Source organism: Podarcis melisellensis (assembly GCF_964234715.1).
Source record: "Podarcis melisellensis genome assembly, chromosome: 2".
NCBI lineage: Eukaryota > Metazoa > Chordata > Lepidosauria > Squamata > Lacertidae > Podarcis > Podarcis melisellensis.
In genome coordinates, this window is record NC_138529.1 from 8,988,891 (window position 1) to 9,011,621 (window position 22,731).

General features: G+C 43.8%; 2 protein-coding genes across 8 annotated transcripts in view; one reads left to right on the plus strand and one right to left on the minus strand.

Moving 5' to 3' along the window:
* SLC11A2 (solute carrier family 11 member 2) overlaps positions 1-5,688 on the plus strand; it is a 65,625-nt gene extending 59,937 nt beyond the window's left edge. For all 5 annotated transcript variants that reach the window (XM_081898704.1, XM_081898706.1, XM_081898705.1 and 2 more), the window contains one exon: positions 3,039-5,688. In XM_081898704.1, the coding sequence (XP_081754830.1) occupies positions 3,039-3,116 (78 nt within the window). In that variant the 3' untranslated portion in view covers positions 3,117-5,688. The remainder of the gene's footprint in view (positions 1-3,038) is intronic.
* A 971-nt stretch (positions 5,689-6,659) lies between these two features.
* HIGD1C (HIG1 hypoxia inducible domain family member 1C) lies at positions 6,660-16,624 on the minus strand. Of its 3 annotated transcripts, none has more exons than XM_081899062.1 (5): positions 16,491-16,624; positions 12,798-12,882; positions 10,730-10,832; positions 7,485-7,619; positions 6,660-6,884 (listed from the first exon to the last, which is right to left on the minus strand). In XM_081899062.1, the coding sequence occupies exons 3-5, from the start codon at positions 10,821-10,823 to the stop codon at positions 6,820-6,822; spliced, it is 294 nt and encodes a 97-aa protein (XP_081755188.1). In that variant the 5' UTR covers positions 10,824-10,832; positions 12,798-12,882; positions 16,491-16,624; the 3' UTR covers positions 6,660-6,819. The 3 variants fall into 3 exon arrangements, with proteins under 3 accessions (XP_081755188.1, XP_081755189.1, XP_081755190.1); XM_081899063.1 differs by having other exon boundaries at positions 12,798-12,879; positions 16,491-16,615; XM_081899064.1 differs by lacking the exon at positions 16,491-16,624 and adding an exon at positions 13,511-13,629.
* Positions 16,625-22,731: the final 6,107 nt, after the last annotated feature.

The window sequence follows — 22,731 nt, forward strand, 5'->3', positions numbered from 1 at the left end:
ATCCCTCACTTGCACAACATACATTCAGATGCTCAAAGATCCAGTTAGTATGGGTATAATGATGCCCAGCTAACAGTCCCTGGTACAGTGGTACCTCGGGTTAAGTACTTAATTCGTTCCGGAGGTCCGTTCTTAACCTGAAACCTGAAGCACCACTTTAGCAAATGGGCCTCTCGCTGTGCTGCTGTGCCATGCACTTTCTGTTCTCCTCCTGAAGCAAAGTTCTTAACCCGAGGTACTATTTCTGGGTTGGCACAGTCTGTAACCTGAAGCGTATGTAACCCGAGGTACCACTGTAATGGGATATGCATCAGTGGTATGAAGAAACACAATGGCTGGCTTTGAACATTGCTTTCTCCAATCACTACATGCCTCTTCTCAAGTGGTGGTACTATAATGACGTCTTCAGCATTGAGACTCGTGAGACGGAGAGCTCTTGAGAAATCCAACCAGATCTTTTTATCAGTTACAACATCCTATTAATCGAAATTTGAACCACTCCATGTAACGTGATTTCATTCATATATATATTGGTTAAACTAGGACATATAAACTGCACCATATTCCATAAAGCAACTGAAAACCACACATACCTGCAGCTACTATCCAGAGTGCATCCCCCACACAATTGCATACAGCTAAGATTATGGTGGGACATGGGTGGAACTGTGGTCTAAACTACAGAGCCTAGGGCTTGCCGATCGGAAGGTCGGTGGTTCAAATCCCCGCGACGGGTTGAGTTCCCATTGCTCAGTCCCAGCTCCTGCCAACCTAGCAGTTCGGAGTGCAAGTAGATAAATAGGTACCACTCCAGAGGGAAGGTAAATGGCATTTCCATGTGCTGCTCTGGTTAGTCATGCTGGCCACATGACCCGGAAGCTGTCTGCGGACAAACGGCGGCTCCCTCGGCCAGTAAAGCGAGATGAGCGCCGCAACCCCAGAGTCATCTGCAACTGGACTTAACGGTCAGGGGTCCCTTTATCTTTACCTAAGATTATGGCATAGTCACATCTGCTCCCAATCTTTTGGGCAAGGTCAAACGATTGCCCCAAACAGTTGCATCAGGTATCCTTTTAAAAACTACAATATTTGTTTAGCAAAGTGAGGAAACCACTCTGTAAAGTCGGGTAGGTTCCCAATGAGTCACTTGCTACAGAACAGGCCCATCAGACACAGCAGTAGAACTTCTCTTGTTACCTTCAGCTCTCAGCTATAATTCTCCAGTATCTCATCAACACAGATAATTATCCTCCCTACTCATTGGCCTTGGGCTGAAGACTTGCCCCTGCTTAGAAAAAAACCCACAACTTATGGAAGCCACTTATTAACAATCATGAGCCACAAAACAGAGATACAAACCCTGCAACAAACCCAACAGTCTCCATATGTACTGGAGCAAGTCTGTTTTGCAATCAAACAACATCAGCTCTGTTATCAAGGGTCCATTCATCGACATATCTTCTAAGGTGAACTAATGGCACCACCTGCCATAAATATAGGCCAAACAAGTCAGTTTCTGCTCAAGAGAATGAATGGATGCTAATCAGACTCTGAAACCAATATGGAGGTGTGGGGGTGTCAGTCTTATCCCCCAGGGCATTCTGTAGCAGATCGGAAAGGTTGTCATATATATCCAGCTATAATATTATATATATATATCTCCAGCTATAATATATATATATAAAATATCACGATATAATCAAAAACTTCCCTAAACAGGGTTGCCTTCAGATGTCTTCTGAAAGTCAGATAATTGTTTATTTCTTTGACATCTGATGGGCGTTCCACAGGACGGGCGCCACTACCGAGAAGGCCCTCTGCCTAAATAAATTGTAGTAGAGATTGCAACTCTTTAAGTGTGCATTTACACATTAAATCTCGCCATCCCTGATCTTCACCTGGGGTCACTGGTCCAGAGTGCTGTGATCAGGTCTTTTGTTCATTTGACTGGATCTTGAATTAACTTCATGCACTATTCCTTTGTGATCTGCACAGTTGTGTGACATACCCAACTGCTGCCTCTTGCTCTTGCTCTTTTTGGCTTCACTTAGTAAACCACTTCCCGACTCCCTTCTGTATTCAGGGAATATATATATACCTACCCACTCGGGGGCTTGCACATCTGGTGATGTGAGCTGTGACCTACTTGCAACACAATAGATCTGTTAGCTTTTGACAGTGCTAATGGTGGTGGTGGTTCTCTCAATCATGGCTACACTTCTGGAATTTTGGTTTAATTTATTTAAGGAATGGGTTCCTGGGATTGGGTTTGCTGGTGAGCTGGCCTCCTGAAATAATGAAGTATGGGGAAAGGAGCTACCATGGGGTAGGGGAACTGGGTGCATCCACATGTTTTGACTGCCAAATCCCTTCGGCCCCAACTCCCAGTATGCCCCATGGAGAGCCTCAAGGTCCATAAATAGCAACACCCTAGTGGTCCCAGGCCCTAAGGAAGTTAGATTGGCTTCAACCAGAGCCAGGGCCTTTTCAACACTGGCCCCGGCCTGGTGGAACGCTCTGTCTCATGAGACCAGGGCCCTGCAGGATCTGATTTCTTTCCGCAGGGCCTGTAAGACAGAGTTGTTCCGCCTTGCCTTTGGCTTGGAGCCAATTTGATTCCCTCCCCCTCTTTCTTTTTTCTTTCCCTTTCTCCTCCTGCGATGAGGCTACCTTTTAATATTTTAATGTTTCAATATTTTAATGTTGTATTTTAATTTTGTTTTTAAATTGTATTCATTCAACTTGTTTTTATTATTGCTTGTTAGCCGCCCTGAGCCTGGCCTTGGCTGGGGAGGCCAGGGTATAAATAAATTATTATTATTATTATTATTATTATTATTATTATTATTATTATTATTATTATTATTATGTTCCCCACCCATAAGCCAGCAACTTTCCTAACAAATGGCTGCAGCTCTTTAGAGTTTGGTCTCCCACTTAGAAAACCTTGGGAGATCTGATCGTACCTGATTTCAACTACGTTTTCATTTCTCCTAGAGAGCATTCCTAACTGACACCTTTTTTTCTTCCTTCTCTAGTATCACCTGGGACTCACTGGTCATTCAGAACTCTTCCTCCTCAACAACATTGATGCCGACCAAGCCTCAATTAGATGAATCCCCTCCGAACTAGTAAGGGTGTGACTTTAAAGACAAAGAACATAAAGCCCTCCTATGCTGCCCTAAGCCAAGTTTGATTGGTTCTGATATGTTACTGCAAACATCCAATAATTTGCAACTTCAAGAGAGAGGAGCACAAGGGGAAAGGAATTACTGTATGCTATTAAGGATTGTCTGGTACACTGGAAAATAGACTTCCTTAGAAGCTATGCCTAAGGTCACCTAGAAAAGTTACAAAAGGACTGACAGAGAGCTTGGGTTAAATCATTGTGAAGCTGAGATTGTATGTAATAGGGATGGACAGGCACGTATCTTGAAATGTGGGTCGCCACCAAACATCTTCAAAATACTGGAGCTGTGGGTACTAAAATTTAAAAAGCAATTAGCAGGAGGTGGGTGCTGAACTCTTCATTCAACCGCTGGCCTCCCTCTCTACCCAGCTACCTCTCCCTGTGCCCCCAGCATTTTACTCCTAGTTGGATCTTATTTCTGGCCTCAAATTGGGAGAAACGTGCCAGGGGCAAACTTGTTTATTTGGAGGCAGGGTCTAGCAATAGCAGACGGAGAGTTCCATACCCCTGTCCTGTCTGTCATTTTCACTTTTGAAAGCCCTTTACTTGCTTTACAGGTATTTCACAGTGACCCAACACATAACTACAGTAAAGGTACTGGTGATTTGATTTCCGTTTGATGCAGATCACTGTCTTTCCTGTCTAAGGGAGAAATGATCACACACCCCTCAATTTCTGGAAAACTGACAAGCGTCTTTTCTGAAAGTTGAGAAATAACCTTCTTGGCATTTTATTCTCAATACTATCCTGTTAAAAAGGAGTCCAAATGAAATCAAGCAGGTTCACTATTCCAGATGGAGAATTTGGGTTTTTGTTTGACACCCAGCCTGGCTATCCCCATGGTCCTTCTTGCTTTCGGATTAGGAAACTAACATAATTGAATTTTCCTCGTGGCTGAGGAAACTTGTTCTATGTGCAGAGCTGCGATTGCAAGACTAAGTTCATGAGATTCAAGTATAACAGCTTTCTTTTCTTTTTTCGAGAAGCAAAAGAACTCTAGCCTGCAACTCCTGTTTCCTCTGCTGACCCTATTAATATTTATATATATATTTTTACAGCACCATCATCGTACAGGGTGCCATAAAGCGTAACAAGAGCCCCTTTCTTTCCTTTTGACTACTGCTCAATTTGGTACAGAGTTGTTAAAATGACATGGCTGGCAAAATCTCACATCAGCTGACTCCTTTAACTCACACTGCACATACTTTGTGCTTAAGATGTCACATCTGATTTATTAGGTAAAACTTGAAATAACAGTTTCATAAAGAGTTGCAGCTTGCGTCATTTACTCTGCTGCTGGTAAATGTGTGTTTTTAATTTACAGCAAATTAAGGGTCCTTTTTTCCTGTATTAGTGTGACATTTTACCCGGTTAATTTAACAACACATTCAGTCGCAGCTTACATTGTAATCCAAAGCCAATATAGAAGGGATGCAAATTTAGTTTAGGCCTTGCAGTGCTCTGTCAAGGTTTCAGCCAATCCTCGATATTTGAGTACAGTAGAGTTGTTCATTGTATGAACAGAAGATGGTACCTACCTGTTGCTTAAGTTTTATCCCTGAAACTTTCCCCAAGTTTCTAGCCCTCGTGCTCACAGAAACAGACACATATGGCCATGTACATGCAGTATCTGCAGAAAATGCCAGTATTTAATAAAGTTTGCAGCTGTTCTAGTTTGCAAAGTTGGCCACATATATTAGAGTTGTCTGAATGTTCTCTGTGATGCGAGACAACTTGGTACTGCCATTGCACCTGAAACAGTACAGACACCCACATACTAATAGCTCCTTTGCTCTACAAATTGCATTTCTTCATTGGATAAGGAGAGTCACCCATTCTGTAACTTATTGCGGACAGCTTAAGGCTTGAGTTCTGTGCATAATCAACTTGCTAGTAAGCCATATTCAACTCAGTGGGGCTTGATTCTGAGTAAGCATGCATAGAATCAGGTGTTGCTTTGCTTCCTACCTTAAATTGGATGATTTGTGTGCATCAAAAACATGCCACATTCACACGCACAAACTTGGGCACAAGAAGTGTGTCTCGCTGAACTTGGCCAAAATAGATATGTTTGAACCAAACATAGTGAGAAAGCTTCCAGGGCAGCCACTCTGTTCTAAAAATGTCACATGTATCTTCCACTCAGGATGCACTAAATACCTGCAGTTGTGTTACAAGACAAGGCCGGTTTCTGCTGAATGGTATATATGCAATCTGTGCTCTGTTACAAAACTCATTCAGGTTTCAAGACAAGCCCTGCTGGGTCAGGTCAAAGGACCATCTAGTTCAGCATCCTATTCTCAGCCAGATGCCTATGGGAAGCCACAAGTAGGACTTGAGTACAACAGTACTCTCACTACTTGTGATTCCTAAGCAAGAGGAATTCAGAAGTATATTTGGTATTCTTGTTTTATATTTGGCACTAATTTATATTAAATGTACTGATCATCATTTGTTTCAACAGAGGTCCAGGTTTTCAAATAAATATGTCAACTCTACACTACCTTTCTGGTTTCTAATCTTGTTATCTGATTTCATCAGCCTTTCTTTGTCTTCTGACTTAGAACGCAAGGAGACACTGCTGCAGGAATAATTACAGCGGGGGGAAGTAGAAGTAAAATAATTCTGTTGAGGCTGCTTAAGGAATGTTGCTACTTTGGAAGGAAAAAAAATGAGCAAGGCCTAATTTATACAAAATGCTATCATAGGCAATATGGAAAAACCACTGAGCCCAAATAGGTGACCATTTTATCACACTTCCTGCTACACATTTTGCCACACCTTATCACCTGATGAGCAGTAGAATCCCTCTTATCACTTGGCAAGATGATTCAGATGATCAAACCTCTCCGAGTGAAAGAACTCATTCCAGGGTAATTGAGGTGGTCTGAATGAGCCCAGCTTGCATTTAACTGCACTGAGGTTGTTTGGGTTTGCCATTACACGTGCATTTGACAAGAAGCTATGGATGATCCCAGCTGCCTGAAATGTGTATGTGTGTGACAACGTTTGCCAACAAATATTTGTCACATTTATGCTTCACCTGTTCATGTGTATATCCTAAAAATGTGTGGCAGGCTTTATTCTGGTGTTGTTGTTTTGGTGGCTGCACTGGCATGGATGTTGGAAGGCCTCTCAACTCAATGGCAAAGCCGCATGCATGGTGTAAGTGAAATCGCAAGCTCAGTTCCAGACATTATCAAAAAGAACTCAGGTAGGAGGGAGCCCACTGGCCGATGCCTTAGAGTGCAGCTGCCAGTGTAGAGGCTGGGAAGGCAAACCAGCGGTCTGACTCTGTATCATGCAGCTTCCTATGCCCAGACATTAGCCACGTTAGGACTCCCCTAGTGGGCTTAGCTGCTGGTGTTTCTAAAAACTGGACACAACTCTGAACCTTGAGAGCGAATGTTCAACTCAAACCAAGAAAAAGCTGCAAAATTGACGCAGATCTGGATGCCCAATGCAGAGCTTGTCTTCAGCATATAGAAGCTGCTTTAATAAATGGGGAGGGTATGGGAATCCTGGCAGCATACTTGGAATACATTCTAAAAACACTTATACATAAACGTTTTTATAAAATAATACTGAATCAAATGCTTTGCTCTTCCTCTTTGCTTTGATGATGATGATCATTTGTTCGGTCCACTGGTGCCGGAACGTTTCATGTAATCTGTATACATGGAATATAAAACTCCTAACAAAAGAAAACAGATATATTAGTTAGCAATGGCTGCTTCAATATCATCCAGCAACTGTTGTATTGAACAGACATAAGGTCACCTTTGCTATCTTAGCACAGGTAAATGGATCTGTTGCCTGGTGATGACTCAACAACAAAAGCTCAGGGCTTTGAATCAAAAACTACAGTGCTACCTGTTTACTCACTACAGCCTGCCAGGGAACGTTTTCAGCCCCATGAGCCAGATCTTTACCCACCCCATCGGCCAATGTTGACAGGCGAGTGGGCTGACCCATCTGTCAATCATCTGACACCATGATGGCAATCAGGTGATGAATAGATGGGTGGCTGTGCCCAACGGGGGCGAGGGGGAAGAGTTCTGCTTTCCTAGCACATTCCCTGCAGGAAACACACTTGAAAAGCAGCACCCAGCAGGATTGGACCTCACCTACCAGCTGATTGACAGGTGGGTGTGGTGGGGAACCTCTGACTCTTGGCTTGGTGTGGTGTGTTTTTTGGGGGGGGGAGGAGAGAGAGATGGCTTCATAAGCTAAACTGCACAGCGGGGAGATTACTTAACAAAACGGCACTGATCACAACAACATGTTCTCTTACCTACTGTTATTGCACCTACAACAAAGCTTTGGGCTGCAACTCTCATGTGGATGAGGTGGACTGACATTTTTTGGCTTCCTCTGTGTTTCAGCTTGTAAAGCCCATAGCCTACTACAGCAAAGCAGCCTGCCAGACCTGGATATTAAAGAGAGGGGTGTAGTTCAGCACTGAGCACCAACATTGCCTTGCTGGATCAGGTTAAGGCTCCATGTAATTCAACATTCTCTTCCTAACAGAGACCAGCCAGGTGCCTTTATGGAGGATACAGGCAGGACATGAAGCCAGCAGCCCTGCCCATTGTCTCAACAATTCCTATTCATGCAGGAATCTCTCCCTTAAAGGCATCTAAAGCAGTGGTTGTCACCATATTGGGTTTTAATACTTTAAAAAAAAATGATGATGATGCAATGGACCGTCTCAAGGAGCCAAAAGAGGAGGTATACCCTTCCTACTTAGTCAGTTGAAATCACACACGTATAGTCATTTTGCATGGCGTGTTTGCTTTCCTGGGTTCCTCCCTGATGAACTGGTGGAGTGCTCAACCCAGACTGTGGGCTGCTGGGTTCATGTCACTGGAAGCTAAGTGAATTAGTCACTAGTTCTCATCCTACCTAGCTTGAAAGGTTGTGAATATGAAGCCCATGTATGCCACCCTCAGCTCCTTGGATCAAGAATTGGGTGCAGATGTGGTAAACAAACCATGTTGTGTACACATTTTAAAAATAGACCCCCCTTCTGAATCAAAATGTTGTTTAAAGCAATGATTGGTAAGTGGCAGCTCATTTTGTTCCAACAGGATGTTTCATTTTCTGGGGTGAAGGCTAGGATTTCGATTCCCAGGTCCATTCACTGTAACCATAACAACTCTCCCTGAATCCAAAATAATAATAAAAAATATAGCTCTGAAGTGACATCCAGATGTGTTAAGCTTTATCTCCTGAACAGTTTGGTTTTGGGAGATTTGTCAGGTGGTGTAATTTTTCTTTTTGTTTCTTAGTGTTTGATGCGTAAATTCAATATAATGACATTTCTTTTTTATCTTTTAACTGCAAACCTGGTCTGCGGGAGGCAAGCACTGTCCTTGCAGCCAGCTTAATTGGCAACAGTGCATACAAATTAGCCTGTGTTCGTGGGCATTGCATGTACAAATCACTTCAAATTCTGGAAAGGCACCTGGTCTGATGCAGTTCAGCTGGAGCTGATAAATGGGAAGGAAGACTAATGAAGGTTGATGGGTGAAACTGTGACAGTTTGCAAGGCTTCTGCTTAGCTCTCTCAATGTGGGCACATTTTTAAAAGGAAATCCTACTAGCAAAAAAAGAAATGTCATTCACTTGTCTGTTTAAAATAGAGGCTTTTTAGAAAGGATGGTATTAAGTCTATGGCACGGAATATGGAGCCACAATGTGTTTCCTGCCTGTTTCTTATACCAGGAGCATCCAACTTCTATATTCTTGAAGACCACTCAGTTCTCCAGTTTCCAGTCTGAGCTGTGCCACCTTATGGATGGTCACCAAGGCAGCAGAGAGCTATATAGATGTGACTCTGAACACACACTGCCTCACACACAAGCCTGGACATTCCTATGGCATTCTACCTGCACCACTCTGTTCTTGAACATGAACTCTTCTTCTGCTCCAGCAAAGCAGACTAATCTGTACATTTGTTGTTGTTTAGTCGTGTCTGACTCCTCGTGTCCCCCTGGACCAGAGCACGCCAGGCACTCCTGTCTTCCACTGCCTCCCGCAGTTTGGTCAAACTCATGCTGGTAGCTTCGAGAACACTGTCCAACCATCTCGTCCTCTGTTGTCCCCTTCTCCTTGTGCCCTCCATCTTTCCCAACATCAGGGTCTTTTCCAGGGAGTCTTCTCTTCTCATGAGGTGGCCAAAGTCTTCGCGATCTGTCCTTCCAGTGAGCACTCGGCTGATTTGCTTAAGAATGGATACATTTGATCTTCTTGCAGTCCATGGGACTCTCAATAGTCTCCTCCAGCACCATAATTCAAAAGCATCAATTCTTTGGCGATCAGCCTTCTTTATGGTCCAGCTCTCACTTCCATACATCACTACTGGGAAAACCATGGCTTTAACTATACGGACCTTTGTTGGCAAGGTGATGTCTCTGCTTTTCTCTCTCTTTTTCTTTTGCTTTTTTGCTGTACATAAGATACAGCAAAACTAGAAGAAAACCATTTATGCAAACACAGAGGGGGTATCCCACATTTCCATGAAACTGCAAAAAGCAGGAGTATAATAAAAAAACAATGCAGCAAAACAGAGCAAGAGTTAGCAACTCAACAGATATAGGAAACAGGTATAGCAGATGGAATTTAGTTGCTGACTGGAGTGACTATCTCCATATCCCTCTTAGCTATAGCGTTATTATTGGCACAACAGCATCTGAAGCTATAACCCAGAGACTGACCACCACCATCAATTTATTGAGTTCTCAGAGTTATTAAAGGTAAAGGTAAAGGGACCCTTGACCGTTAAGTCCAGTCGTGTATGACTCTGGGGTTGCGGCGCTTATCTCGCTTTGCTGGCCGAGGGAGCCGGTGTTTGTCCACAGACAGCTTCCGGGTCATGTGACCAGCATGACTAAGCCGCTTCTGGCAAACCAGAGCAGCACACGGAAACGCCGTTTACCTTCCTGCCAGAGCGGTTATATCCCACCCTTATTCTAAAGAGCTGCAGATGGCATACATTAGGGTGTATATACCCTTAAAACTGGACGCGGATGGCACTGTGGGTTAAACCACAGAGCCTAGGACTTGCCAATCAGAAGGTCGGCGGTTCGAATCCCCATGACGGGGTGAGCTCCCGTTGCTCGGTCCCTGCTCCTGCCAACCTAGCAGTTCAAAAGCACGTCAAAGTGCAAGTAGATAAATAGGTACCGCTCTGGCGGGAAGGTAAACGGCGTTTCCATGCGCTGCTCTGGTTTGCGGCTTAGTCATGCTGGCCACATGACCTGGAAGCTGTACCCCGGCTCCCTCGGCCAATAAAGCGAGATGAGCGCCGCAACCCCAGAGTCGGCCATGACTGGACCTAATGGTCAGGGGTCCCTTTACCTTTACCCTCACAACAAGGCTGCAAGGTAAATTAGCCTGAGTTTGTGTGTGACTGATCATCCAGGGAGACAGACTGCTGAGTAGGGATTCAAACTCTGACAGGTCTCTCCACAGCAAGTCTAAACACTCTACGCACTGTACCACATGGACTCGAAAGTGCTGAAGGGTTCAACTCACCTATGGGAACAAAGGGGGCATCTCTGGATTTCCTTGCTAGTTTTGATGCTTGGCTGTCATCTTCAGCTGGCGACCAGGACTCATCAGGAGACATTTCTCACGTCTGAATACAAAAAGAAGTGGAGGGAAATAGACCATTTCTTGGGAAAGCATTATTGATTAGAGATCTCTGGTTATGGCAGCTGAAAGAAAGCATACTGACGGACTGGCTGCGGTGCATTTTATTTCAAATAAAACTTTTTTTATACTCTAGTTGTACTTCATTCTATAGGCCAACCAAGCTCTGAGTTGCCCACAACAACCAGCTTCTCTCCATGCTCCCTATCCTGTTCTGGCTCCCTGGTGCTATTTTATTACGGTTCTTAGACAGTGAACCTATATGTGAGCGGTGTGTTTTTGAGTTACCATGCAGGATGAGGCCTTAGGAGGTCACATGAGCTCGTATGACCCATTCATTCATGCTATCTGTTGAGGATTGGTTCTTAATGATTCAGGGACATGGCTTATATGGTCAAGCCCTCCAATATCGTCAGAACTAAAGAGGTTCAACAACAAAATGATTTATTCATGCAGAAATTGAGCTTGTACATCCAGTACTGGAATGATAAGGTACAGGATGAAAGTTATCCACGTGTTCTTTTAGTAATAATCTGATAATAAACCCTTTTATTATTTCCCCCCTTTCCCTCTTTTCTTCTGTGCCTCTCTTACAGTATCTTATATGGGTGAACTAAATAACCTGTCAGTTACTTCTTTATGTAGGTCTTATTGGATATATGTTGCTGCAGAATAACTCTGCAACCTGTACAACACTGATGGTTAAATATTGGTACCATTTTGTGGAACATTTGGAGTGTCGTGGGAAAAAAATTCTCATCAACAGCAGTATATGTTTTAAAGAGAAAGGGGGGAAAAGAAAAGGAAAAGGGAGAAAAAATATTTCTGGAATATGAGAGTGTAAATTCTTTGTAAATTTTTGTGTATATGTGTGTAATTTAACCTAATAAAGATTATTAAAAAACAAAACAAAAAAACAGCAGTATATGTTTTTTCCATCAGTAGCCACTTAAACATTTCCTATCTCCAAACTGGCTCTTATTTTTCTTAAAAATGAAAGCCAGTTGATCTATAGCACAATGCATAATATTTTAGCAGTGTCATAAACAATGACTGTAGTTTACCTGTTCTTTTTATTACATGTTTATGCTATGCTTCTCCCAAGGAGCTCAGGGTAGCTCCCCCACCCGCATTATTCTCAAAATCATCCTATGAAGTAGATCAGGCTAAGAGAGAGTTCCTGGACAATAGTCACCCAATTAGGCTTATCACTCAGCAGGGATTTGAATCTGCTCTTAGTCTCTGAACACAACACTCCTCTGACTTTCTTAATCCACTAGCTAATAGTTTCATATACATGTTATAGTGTTATAGGCAACACTCTGCCAAACCATACAAAGGTACAGAATACATTTTTCATTTCAAGTAGATGCCTAATCTCAGTGTAAAGGCTACCCAACATAATTGATCTACAAATAGCAGCTTTGCTAATTAAACAACCCTTACTATTATCCTTGGTTCTCAAGAGTGAATTCATATAACTTTAGTTCTTTGCCAGCTTCTATACCTTTTCTGCAAGATTCAAGAGCAACTGAATCTCAGAAACCTTTTCCCACCTACTAAAATCCCACAATCTTTTAGCTTCCATAATCTAAACAGAGCACACTGAATTCCTTATATATTTTTTTTCATTTTTCCAAATTAAATCCTATCCTATTGCCCTTCTTTGAAGTTGTTTGCAGTCTTTCGGTCTCATCCAAAAGCTGGAAAGAGTATATATAAAATTTATTTCATACCTACATGAAGATAAAATACTTCAGTAGTGAAGCCCTATTCCATATCATTTTAAAAATGAATCCATTGTGCAAATAGGATCCAGTTAAACTGGGTGCTCTATGAGGACCTCCTGTATTTTTAACTAATGCCAATAGTTTTACCTGAGATACAGCCATCTATCTTGATTTTTGTTAGAAATACGGAAAATAAGCAAGAATTCAAGTTGTTGAGTTACCTTTGCTGCTGATGCATTAACTGTCCATCTACTCTGTGATCTCACAAAGAGAGAAATAGGATCTTTCTATGGCAGGCTGTGGCTGCTGTCGGTAATGAGAGACAAATACAATTATAGATCGTTTGAAGGCAACATCTGGTAAAACTCTATTCTAATACAGTTCTTCTCCCAGGTTCTGTAAGCTTTGTTAGTTTCATAATTGTTCCTAGAAGTGGGCACAAGGGCAGAAAATATCTACTGTCATTGGTTTAATGAGCAGAAGTTCTCTTTATGCATGAAGTAGGCCATAACATTTCATCAAATCATTTCTGGGTATAATTCTACTATGGGGGAAAACATCAGTAGTTTCTCAGATTCCCAGGAGCCTGCATTATATTGGAACTGTTTCCAACTGAAGCAACATGGAAGCCTTTAAAGACTACACATAGTCTTTTTATTATTCCCCAAGTGAACAGTTCTTTGCTAAATCAATGATATTTAAAACAAAAAAAATTTTGTTTTGACTATGGCAGACCAACACAGCTACCTATCTGTAACTGAATCAATGATATTTGTAATTTAAAAACAACTGTTGAAACACCTGGAATTGGGGTAGTGGTGTGTTTTATCAACTTTTACTGCATACTACGGAAATTACCAATTTCCCCTAATTTCACATGCTTAACAGTCTGCCTGTAAAGATTACTATTATAAAATGCTACCTTCTTTCTTACTTTGTTGACTGTACAGCATGCTGTTACTTTTATAGATCCTACAATCTGATCAGCAAATAAGATCCAGTGTATGTGAGCGCTTTACAGTTACTGTCTTCTGTATTGTAAGACCAGCATGTCTAGTTAATATTCACATAGGACAAGCTTGTGATTATTGAGGAACAGACATTCCGAATCAGTAGAGTACTTTGGATAAATGATTATGCAAACATAACAATATTAATCTCAGAACATCCACTTGCCCAAATATCACTTTTATTCCTTTTGAGTGAACATGCATAGGATCTGCCTGTCTCAGCTGAGAGAAAAAGCCTGTTTTTACACTCCATTTTTGTCTGGTGTAGGTGTCCACACAGTACAGTGGTACCTTGGGTTAAGAACGTAATTCGTTTGGGAGGTCCGTTCTTAACCTGAAACTGTTCTTAACCTGAAGCACCACTTTAGCTAATGGGGCCTCCTGCTGATGCTGTGCCACCGCTGCGCAATTTCTGTTCTCATCCTGAAGCAAAGTTCTTAACCCGAGGTAATATTTCTGGGTTAGCGGAGTCTGTAACCTGAAGCATCTGTAACCTACCTCACTGTAATTAGAATGAAGAACAAGTTCCACCAATTCTTTGTTTTATCAATATGTCAAATATAAATACAGTAGCTCCCATTTTTGACACCAGGTCCTACAAGTAATTTCTTCTGAGTAGTATATTCTTGAATCCACATCTCAGCATCTCCATATAGCAACTTCTGCCTACCAGAAAACCTGATGCACTGTGGCATGGTTGGCAAGTACAAACAGAGCATCACCCCCTTGCATAATGATGCAGTATAGAACAGACCTCCTGTAGAAGACAGTATTTTGGCAGGTGCTGAAATTTCCTGAGTCCAACTGTTAAAAGTCACTGAATCCTGCCCACAACTGCACTTGCACCAGCAGGTGAGGGATACAAGAGGGCTTTCAGGGATCAGGTGTGTTACAACAGTTTCCGTATGATTGGTACCCATCTCAACCAGGCAAAAACATTCCTCTTCTCCCAGGTCTTTGGCTAATTAAACTACCTAAGGCCTTTTAAACACACAGGAAGGATGCTGTTTTTGTTGGTTACTATGTTACGTATTTTTGTGTTTTTATATTGTAAACCGCCCTGTGATCTTTGGATGAAGGGTAGTTAGAAATAAAATAATAATAATAATAATAATAATAATAATAATAATAATAATAATAATAATAATGGCAGAATGCATACTTTGCATGCAAAAAGCCCATCCTTCAGCCCTCATCATCTCCTATCTGAACCACACACCCCCATTCATGGTCTGACTTTTATATACAGTGGTGCCCCGCAAGACGAATGCCTCGCAAGACGGAAAACCCGCTAGACGAAAGGGTTTTCCGTTTGCGAGTTGCTTCGCAAGACGAATTTCCCTATGGGCTTGCTTCGCAAGAAGAAACCCCATAGGGAAATCTCCGGGGACCTCTTTTAAATGCTGGCGGTGGGGAGCAAAGCCTTCCCCCCCCCCTCCGGCCTTCAGAAGAGGTCCAGGAAGGCCGACGGGGGCCGAAAGGCTTTGCTCCCCACCGCCAGCATTTTAAAAGCAGTCCGGGATAGCAGGGAAGCGCTTCCCGCTATCCCGGACAGCTTTTGAAGGCAGGCGGGGGGGGGGAGCAAAGACTTTTGCCCCCCGCCCGCCTTCAGAAGAGGTCCTGGACTTCTCCGCTGTCCCGGGGCGATTTAAAAGCCCCCGGGAAGGCAAGCAGGGGGGACAAAGACTTTGCCCCCCGCCGGCCTTCAGAAGAGGGACCTCTTCAGCGCGTTTCTCCGCTGTCCCGGACGGCTTTTGAAGGCAGGCGGGGGGGGGGAGCAAAGACTTTCGCCCTCCGCCCGCCTTCAGAAGAGGTCCTGAACCTCTTCTGAAGGCTGGCGGGGGGCAAAAGTCTTTGTCCCCCCTGCCTGCCTTCCCGGGGGCTTTTAAATCGCCCCGGGACAGCGGAGAAGTCCTTCGCTGTCCCGGGGCGATTTTAAAATGCTGGCGGGCGGCTGTCCTCCGCTGTCCCGGGGTTTTTTTAAAATGCTGAGGGTGGGAAGAAAAGCCCTTGTCCCCCCCCCCCCAGCCTTCAGAAGAGGTCGGGGGACAGACTGTCCCCGGACCTGGTCTGAAGGTGGTTTCCATAGGAATGCATTGATTGATTTTCAATGCATTTCTATGGGAAACCGTGCTTCGCAAGACGAAAAACTCGCAAGAAGAAAAAACTTGCGGAACGAATTAATTTCGACTTGCGAGGCACCACTGTAAAGCAGATTTCTAAGCCCTATGGGGGCATACTGCCCAATATACTATCTCGTGTTTTTTATTATTTATTATAAAATGGAAGATTGCTTGATTGCACTTAAAGAAAACCAGGTCATGTAACCTGGTCGTTCTATCCACATAATCTCCATACATCGGAGGAGCAGGAGGAGAGTGTCTCTATGCATGTTCAAATCAAGCTCAGAGCCCTGACAGTGTAAACGATTTCTGGGGCCAAATCCTTAAAAGAGCGGGTTTTTTCAACTTAAAAGCATCAAGTGAGCTAATGATGGTATTGCAACGGGAATTGTATACTGGGTATATTTTCGTCGTAGCTGGGAAGTCCTAGATAGAAGTTGCCCTCAGCAATGGCGTGTTTCCGTTGCTTGTTTTCTTAAACATTTTTTTAATGGTGCTAATATTTATTTATCTTTAGAATTGTTACCATACATCACTATTATATCATTATTTCCTAGCAACCTGGGGAAATAATAAATAATAATAATGATAATAATCTGAGTTGGTCATCCTTCTTTCGTCCTCCTCCTCCTTCCCTCACAACTTCCCTCCTCAGAAAGCAGAAAACAAATCCCGCCCAATTCTCCGCCTCGGTCTGCGCGTGCGCGTGAGGGAGAGCGCGAGAGTCCGAGGGCCTGGCACACCCCTCGGTTTCCCATCATCCTCTGCAGCTTAGGCCGACCTGCCGAGAGGAGAAACCAAGTTGCGCTGGGACGGAGCAGAGTGCAGGGCCGCGATGGAGTCGCGGGCGTTACGAACTTGCTCCCTCTCTCCCGCACCCCTCCCGCTCGTGACGTCACGCCCAAGCCACCAATCGGGAAAGGGGGTTTGCTGCGTGGGTGGCTTCGAGCGGCGGTTAACGCCGGGAGAGGAAAGGCCCGGATGTTCTTGTGTGAGGGCTCAAGCCCCGCCTACCGCCCGTCGAAGGCGGGAAAGGCGTCCGTCTGAAAAGTGTTCCCTCAGGAGCGAGTCGTTGGGGTTTTGCTGCCTCGTAGAGGTGCCTGGGGTGGCGGCTGCGACTTGGCATGCTAGAAAGAGGTATATAAGTATTTTTGTAAACAAAGAACAACGTCAAAACATCTGGGGGGATGGGAACCCTGTTAGGCTGCTGGAGGCAAAGTTTTCTGCATTCCTCATTTTTCTGACAGGCAGAAGTTCAGCAGGTGGAGAGGATGTGAGTTCTTGTTGGATTTCTCTCTGACGTGTGTACAGCAGCCAGGGAGGGGAATTGGTTGGAGAGATTTAAACCCTTCCCATAATTCTGCAACTCCAACCAAATTTGGGCCATGCCGCTGCCACACAGAAGCTTTTAAGTAATAATAATAATAATAATAATAATAATAATTTATTATTTATACCCCACCCATCTGGCTGGGTCCCCCCAGCCACTCTGGGCAGCCTCCAACAAAACACTAAAATACAATAACCAATAAACATTAAAAGCTTCCCTAAACAGGGCTGCCTTCAGATGTCTTCTAAAAGTCCGGTAGTTGTTTTTTCTCTTGGACATCTGCTGGAAGGGCGTTCCACAGGGTGGGCGCCACTACCGAGAAGGCCCTCTGCCTGGTTCCCTGTAACTTGGCTTCTCGCAGCGAGGGAACGGCCAGAAGGACCTCGGCGCTGGACCTCAGTGTCCGGGCAGAATGATTAAATTAAATTAAAACATTGAGTGATCTCGTGGTGGCTCCTATGGTCTGGCTCTTAGGGGTCGCCAGCCTTTTTGGGCCAATGGTCATCTTTGCAAACTCGAGAAACACACACCCCTCAAACCGCACACACTTCAAGTTTATTGGCTACAACGGAATATTTTTAATGCCTAATTTCCGATGAAGGGCACCCTGTAGTTGCCAGGAAAGCCTTTGTGAGCACATTGGGGGCACACTGATGCTCCCAAATGAAAGGAATGATCACAGAGCTTATTGCGGCTTACTACCTTGTGCCTGGGGACACGGGTGGCGCTGTGGGTTAAACCACAGAGCCTAGGACTTGCCGATCAGAAGGTGGGCGGTTCGAAACCCTGTTACGGGGTGAGCTCCCGTTGCTTGGCCTCTGCTCTGCCAACCTAGCAGTTCGAAAACACGTCAAAGTGCAAGTAGATAAATAGGTACCGCTCCGGCGGGAAGGTAAACGGCGTTTCCGTGCGCTGCTGTGGTTTGCCAGAAGCGGCTTAATAATGCTGGCCACATGACCTGGAAGCTGTATGCCGGCTCCCTGGGCCAATAAAGCGAGATGAGCGCCGCAACCCCAGAGTCGGTCACAACTGGACCTAATGGTCAGGGGTCCCTTTGCCTTTACCTTACCTCATGCCTAGCAGCAACACATCTCCTTTTCAGATGACGCTTTAGAAATGTGAGACTCGGAATAATATCACAAGCAGCCGGAATAATACCACAAGCAGCTGGTATTTCCAGCTATGTCTGCCTGGTACTACTTGTTCCCTGTTCTTCTCTTGAAATGTATCTCCAGTATAATCTGTTACAGTAGCTCCTCCTCTTGGTTCACAACTACATTTATTAGCCATTCCAGCATAAGCTGCCACAGCAGAGAGTAAAAAGGAATATGACTCTCCTTCATTGGGTGCTTCTAAGCAGAGGTTGGATGGCCATCTGTCATGGAAGGTTTAGTTGAGATTCCTGCATTGTAAGGGCTTGGACTAGATGATCCTCGGGGTCTTTCAACTCTACAATTCTATGATTCTATGGTGAATCTACGCAGGTGGCGCTGTGGGTTAAAGCCTCAGCGCCTAGGACTTGCCGATTGAAAGGTCGGCGGTTCGAATCCCTGCGGCGGGGTGCGCTCCCGCTGCTCGGTCCCAGCGCCTGCCAACCTAGCAGTTCGAAAGCACCTCCGGGTGCAAGTAGATAAATAGGGACCGCTTAAACCGCTTCCTGTGGAAGGGACACAGGTGGCGCTGTGGGTTAAAGCCTCAGCGCCTAGGACTTGCTGATCGAAAGGTCGGCGGTTCGAATCCCTGCTGCGGGGTGCGCTCCCACTGCTCGGTCCCAGCGCCTGCCAACCTAGCAGTTCGAAAGCACCTCCGGGTGCAAGTAGATAAATAGGGACCGCTTACCAGTGGCAAGGTAAACAGCGTTTCCGTGTGCAGCTCTGGCTCGCCAGAGCAGCGATGTCACACTGGCCATGTGACCCGGAAGTGTCTCCGGACAGCGCTGGCCCCTGGCCTCTTAAGTGAGATGGGCGCACAACCCCAGAGTCTGTCAAGACTGGCCGGTACGGGCAGGGGTACCTTTTACCTTTACCTTTTACCAGCGGGAAGGTAAACGGCGTTTCCGTGTGCGGCTCTGGCTCGCCAGAGCAGCGATGTCACGCTGGCCACGTGACCCGGAAGTGTCTTCGGACAGCGCTGGCCCCTGGCCTCTTGAGTGAGATGGGCGCACAACCCCAGAGTCTGTCAAGACTGGCCCGTACGGGCAGGGGTACCTTTACCTTTACCTTTATGGTGAATCTACAGAGACCACCAGCAGTCGCATCCAATGCTCCTCATCACTGTATTCAATAAATGGTGTGACACAAATTAAAATTATGTTTTAATGTGCTTGTTTTTTATATTTGCTTTGTTTATTTTATGTTGTGAAGCTGCTCTTAGTGGGCTATATGACCACAAGGGAGGGTTGATTATTGGATGGAGATAATTTTATAACAATGTGCACTTTCATCCAGCAGATGTCACTATCCTCTCAGAAGTGACATTATTGATCATCAGAAGTATTATTTATACAAATACACTTATCTGTTAGATACTTTATGTAATTCTCTTTGTGGCCTAATTAACTATACAATAAAAAGATGGTAGTTTTTCATCTTCAAGTTACTGCTGAAAGAAATAGGACACAGATTTACTAGCACGACTGGTACCACAATCCAGTAAAGTGAGGCAAGTGCTTGGACTGTGAAACCATACCATACCCAACCTGATTTCTAATCTGCCCTCCTTGTTGCTCTTCCATTGCCTTGGAGAACAGCAGGGGAACAGATCTCAATTATGATTTACAGAAGTGAGCGACTGGTGTGCTCTTGGTGGGGAAAGAGCTGTTCCCCTGCTCAAGGAGAGAGAGTGCATTTGAGATCTTCTGATCTGGTGCTGGCATTCTTTACTGAGGGAGTACATCCCACTGAAATCATGCTTAGTATCGTGCAGGAAGTCAACAACAAACCACGACCCACAGTTTGGATGTAATGCTAAGCTCTCTCCTTCCTGGTTTCTTTACTTTCCCCACTGGGGAAGAAGCAAAATGGCCACTCATGCACATTACAGTTTGTTAAACCATGGTTCTTGCCTTACTGTTACAAGCAAACATGGCCATAGAGTGACACCATCACCACAGCTATGTGGGAAATCATATTAATACCTGATTGTCTAGAAGCTCTGTTCATCTGAATTCTCTACTTTAAAAGAAAGAGAGATAAATTGTGTGAGCAGAGGAACTGGGCATTTGTGTGGATGCCCTTGACCCACATGAAGTTGTGCAATGGGACTGTTCCACACCAGGTCCAGTGGTCAAAATCATTGGAACTGAAAACATAATAGGTTCCAAATGGTGACCCTTTGTGCTCTTATTTCTCTTGGAACATTAACAATTAATTTACTAAAGCTGGCAGCGTCTTCATGCTTGAGATCCAGTTTGGGAAGAATGGAAATGTCACAAGGAAAGAAATGGAGGCAAAGCATCCTAAATTACATTGCTCTCTGGCTGTTCACAATTCACTGACAAGCCTATTGTTCCCTGATCTCTGAAATTAAAACAGTTTTTTAAAAGTAGATTAAATGGAGCTGGGAAGGTTTGAGAAAAGGTTGTAAACCTTGCTGTCATACTTAATTACATACTATTTGCTGCTTTATTATGAGAGAGAGAGAGAACGTGCATAGCAGGGTTGGAATAAAATATAAAATGGGCTTAGAAATGTGACAATGAAAAAACACCTATATGTAGATAATAATATTGCAGTGGAGTCCAGAAATCTTCCCTAGCCCTAACAACCTGTGAAGAGAAGCATTAAATGGAAAATTAAACAATGTTAGATAGAGATAATTTTACCTTAAGAGGTAAGGGCTTACAAATGTGAGAAGCAGAGCCTTTTTTGTGATGGTGCTAGAGATAGTCAAGTGTTTTGGTGTCTGAGGGAGAAAATTCATATAGTGCTCCCAGGGTGGTAAGATTACCATAAACTAGGCAATTACCAATTCATTGCTATTCAGTGATACTCAAAAAATCTGTCACCTAAAGTGAACCTAAAGTTCAAGGGGGTTTGGGGGAGGCATCCTCTCTGGAATTCATTGTCTAAAGATATTTATACTGAATAACCAGCTTTCTTGTGTTTATTTAGAAAGCAGATAGCATCTTCGTTTAGGAAAGCATTTGACTGGCTGGTCTTATTGGTGTTAAGGCTTCCTTGCTATTTTGTTTGTGTGATATGATCAGTTTAATGCTTTACTCTTGTTTAAAGTTGTTATGGTTGCTAGATGACTTTAATCCTTTTGTTGACGGGTGTAATGTATCAATAAAGCAGCATGAGGTCAGGACTACATGACTGATCTGGTGCTCTTGCCACAGAGCTCCAACCTCACTCCACCGCTTGCATCAGCCAGGTGAGCAGCAGCACTATCACACACAGTGCTGGCCACTCATATAGATATATTCAAATTATATATATTTTCCCCAAATTTGTATCTATACATGTAAAGTGTATAGCTGGAAACCCAGCCAGGTGGGCAGGGATTATTATTATTATTATTAATTAGCAAAAGCAAACCAGTATCCCCCTTGTCTTCCTTTTTGATACAATTTCTCTTTTTTGGCAATGTATAAGTGGCCACATAACCTACACTAGAGCAGTGTAATGTGTGGGCTGCACTAAGAGCAAACCATTGTTGTATATGGTTAGACCAACACACTAGGAGTCCAGTTGTTGCTCTGTACTGGTATAGAACTTGAACACTGAATTCTACATTTGTTTTGCATGTTCTGCATCTTGTTTCTTATTTCTGGGGCAACCCAGCCAGATGGGCGGGGTATAAATAATAACGTTGTTGTTGTTGTTCTAAGATCCCCAGGCCTTGTCTTCGACAACCACCCGTGTTGTTCATTTTATACCCGCTCAGCGTCTTTCATTCCAGATCCACTATCCTTTGCTGGTGATCTTTTAGCCTAGTGGACTCTACTCAGACTTCCAATTTTGTACCTTTGCTCACTGCCAGCATTGACTTCGTTTCTCTGGCCTGACTTGGTTTTGGCATGAGCTGGGCACACATGTTAGTTGTTATCCTACATTTGGGTCCTCCTGGACCTGATTGTGCAAGAAGGCCTGTGTCAAGTCTTGGGACTGATTTTACCAAGACTTTCTATGCTTTACTGCCTTGTGAAAGGGACACATCTACAGAGAAAGAATGTCACTATCCTCTTGTTACCACCATGTCATATTCTGTGCATGTCAAACACACATTCACATACCATATTTGTTTGTTTCATTAAATTCATACCCCACTTGATTGTAAAAAACAACAATCTCAAAGCAGGTTACAAAAAGATTAAACAATAAAATAGAGGGGGAAATCACAAACATAAACTTTTGTATGTTTTAAAGATAAAATACTAAAACAAAGTAAAATTTCCTCAACTTTCTAAGCATCTGGGTAGGCTTGTCTAAACAAGAAAGTTTTTAGCAGGTGCCAAAAAGAGTGCAGTGGTACCTCGGGTTACATACGCTTCAGGTTACAGACTCCGCTAACCCAGAAATATTACCTCGGGTTAAGAACTTTGCTTCAGGATGAGAACAGAAATTGTGCTCCGGCGGCGCGGCGGCAGCAGGAGATCCCATTAGCTAAAGTGGTGCTTCAGGTTAAGAACAGTTTCATGTTAAGAACAGACCTCCAGAACAAATTAAGTTCTTAACCCGAGGTACCACTG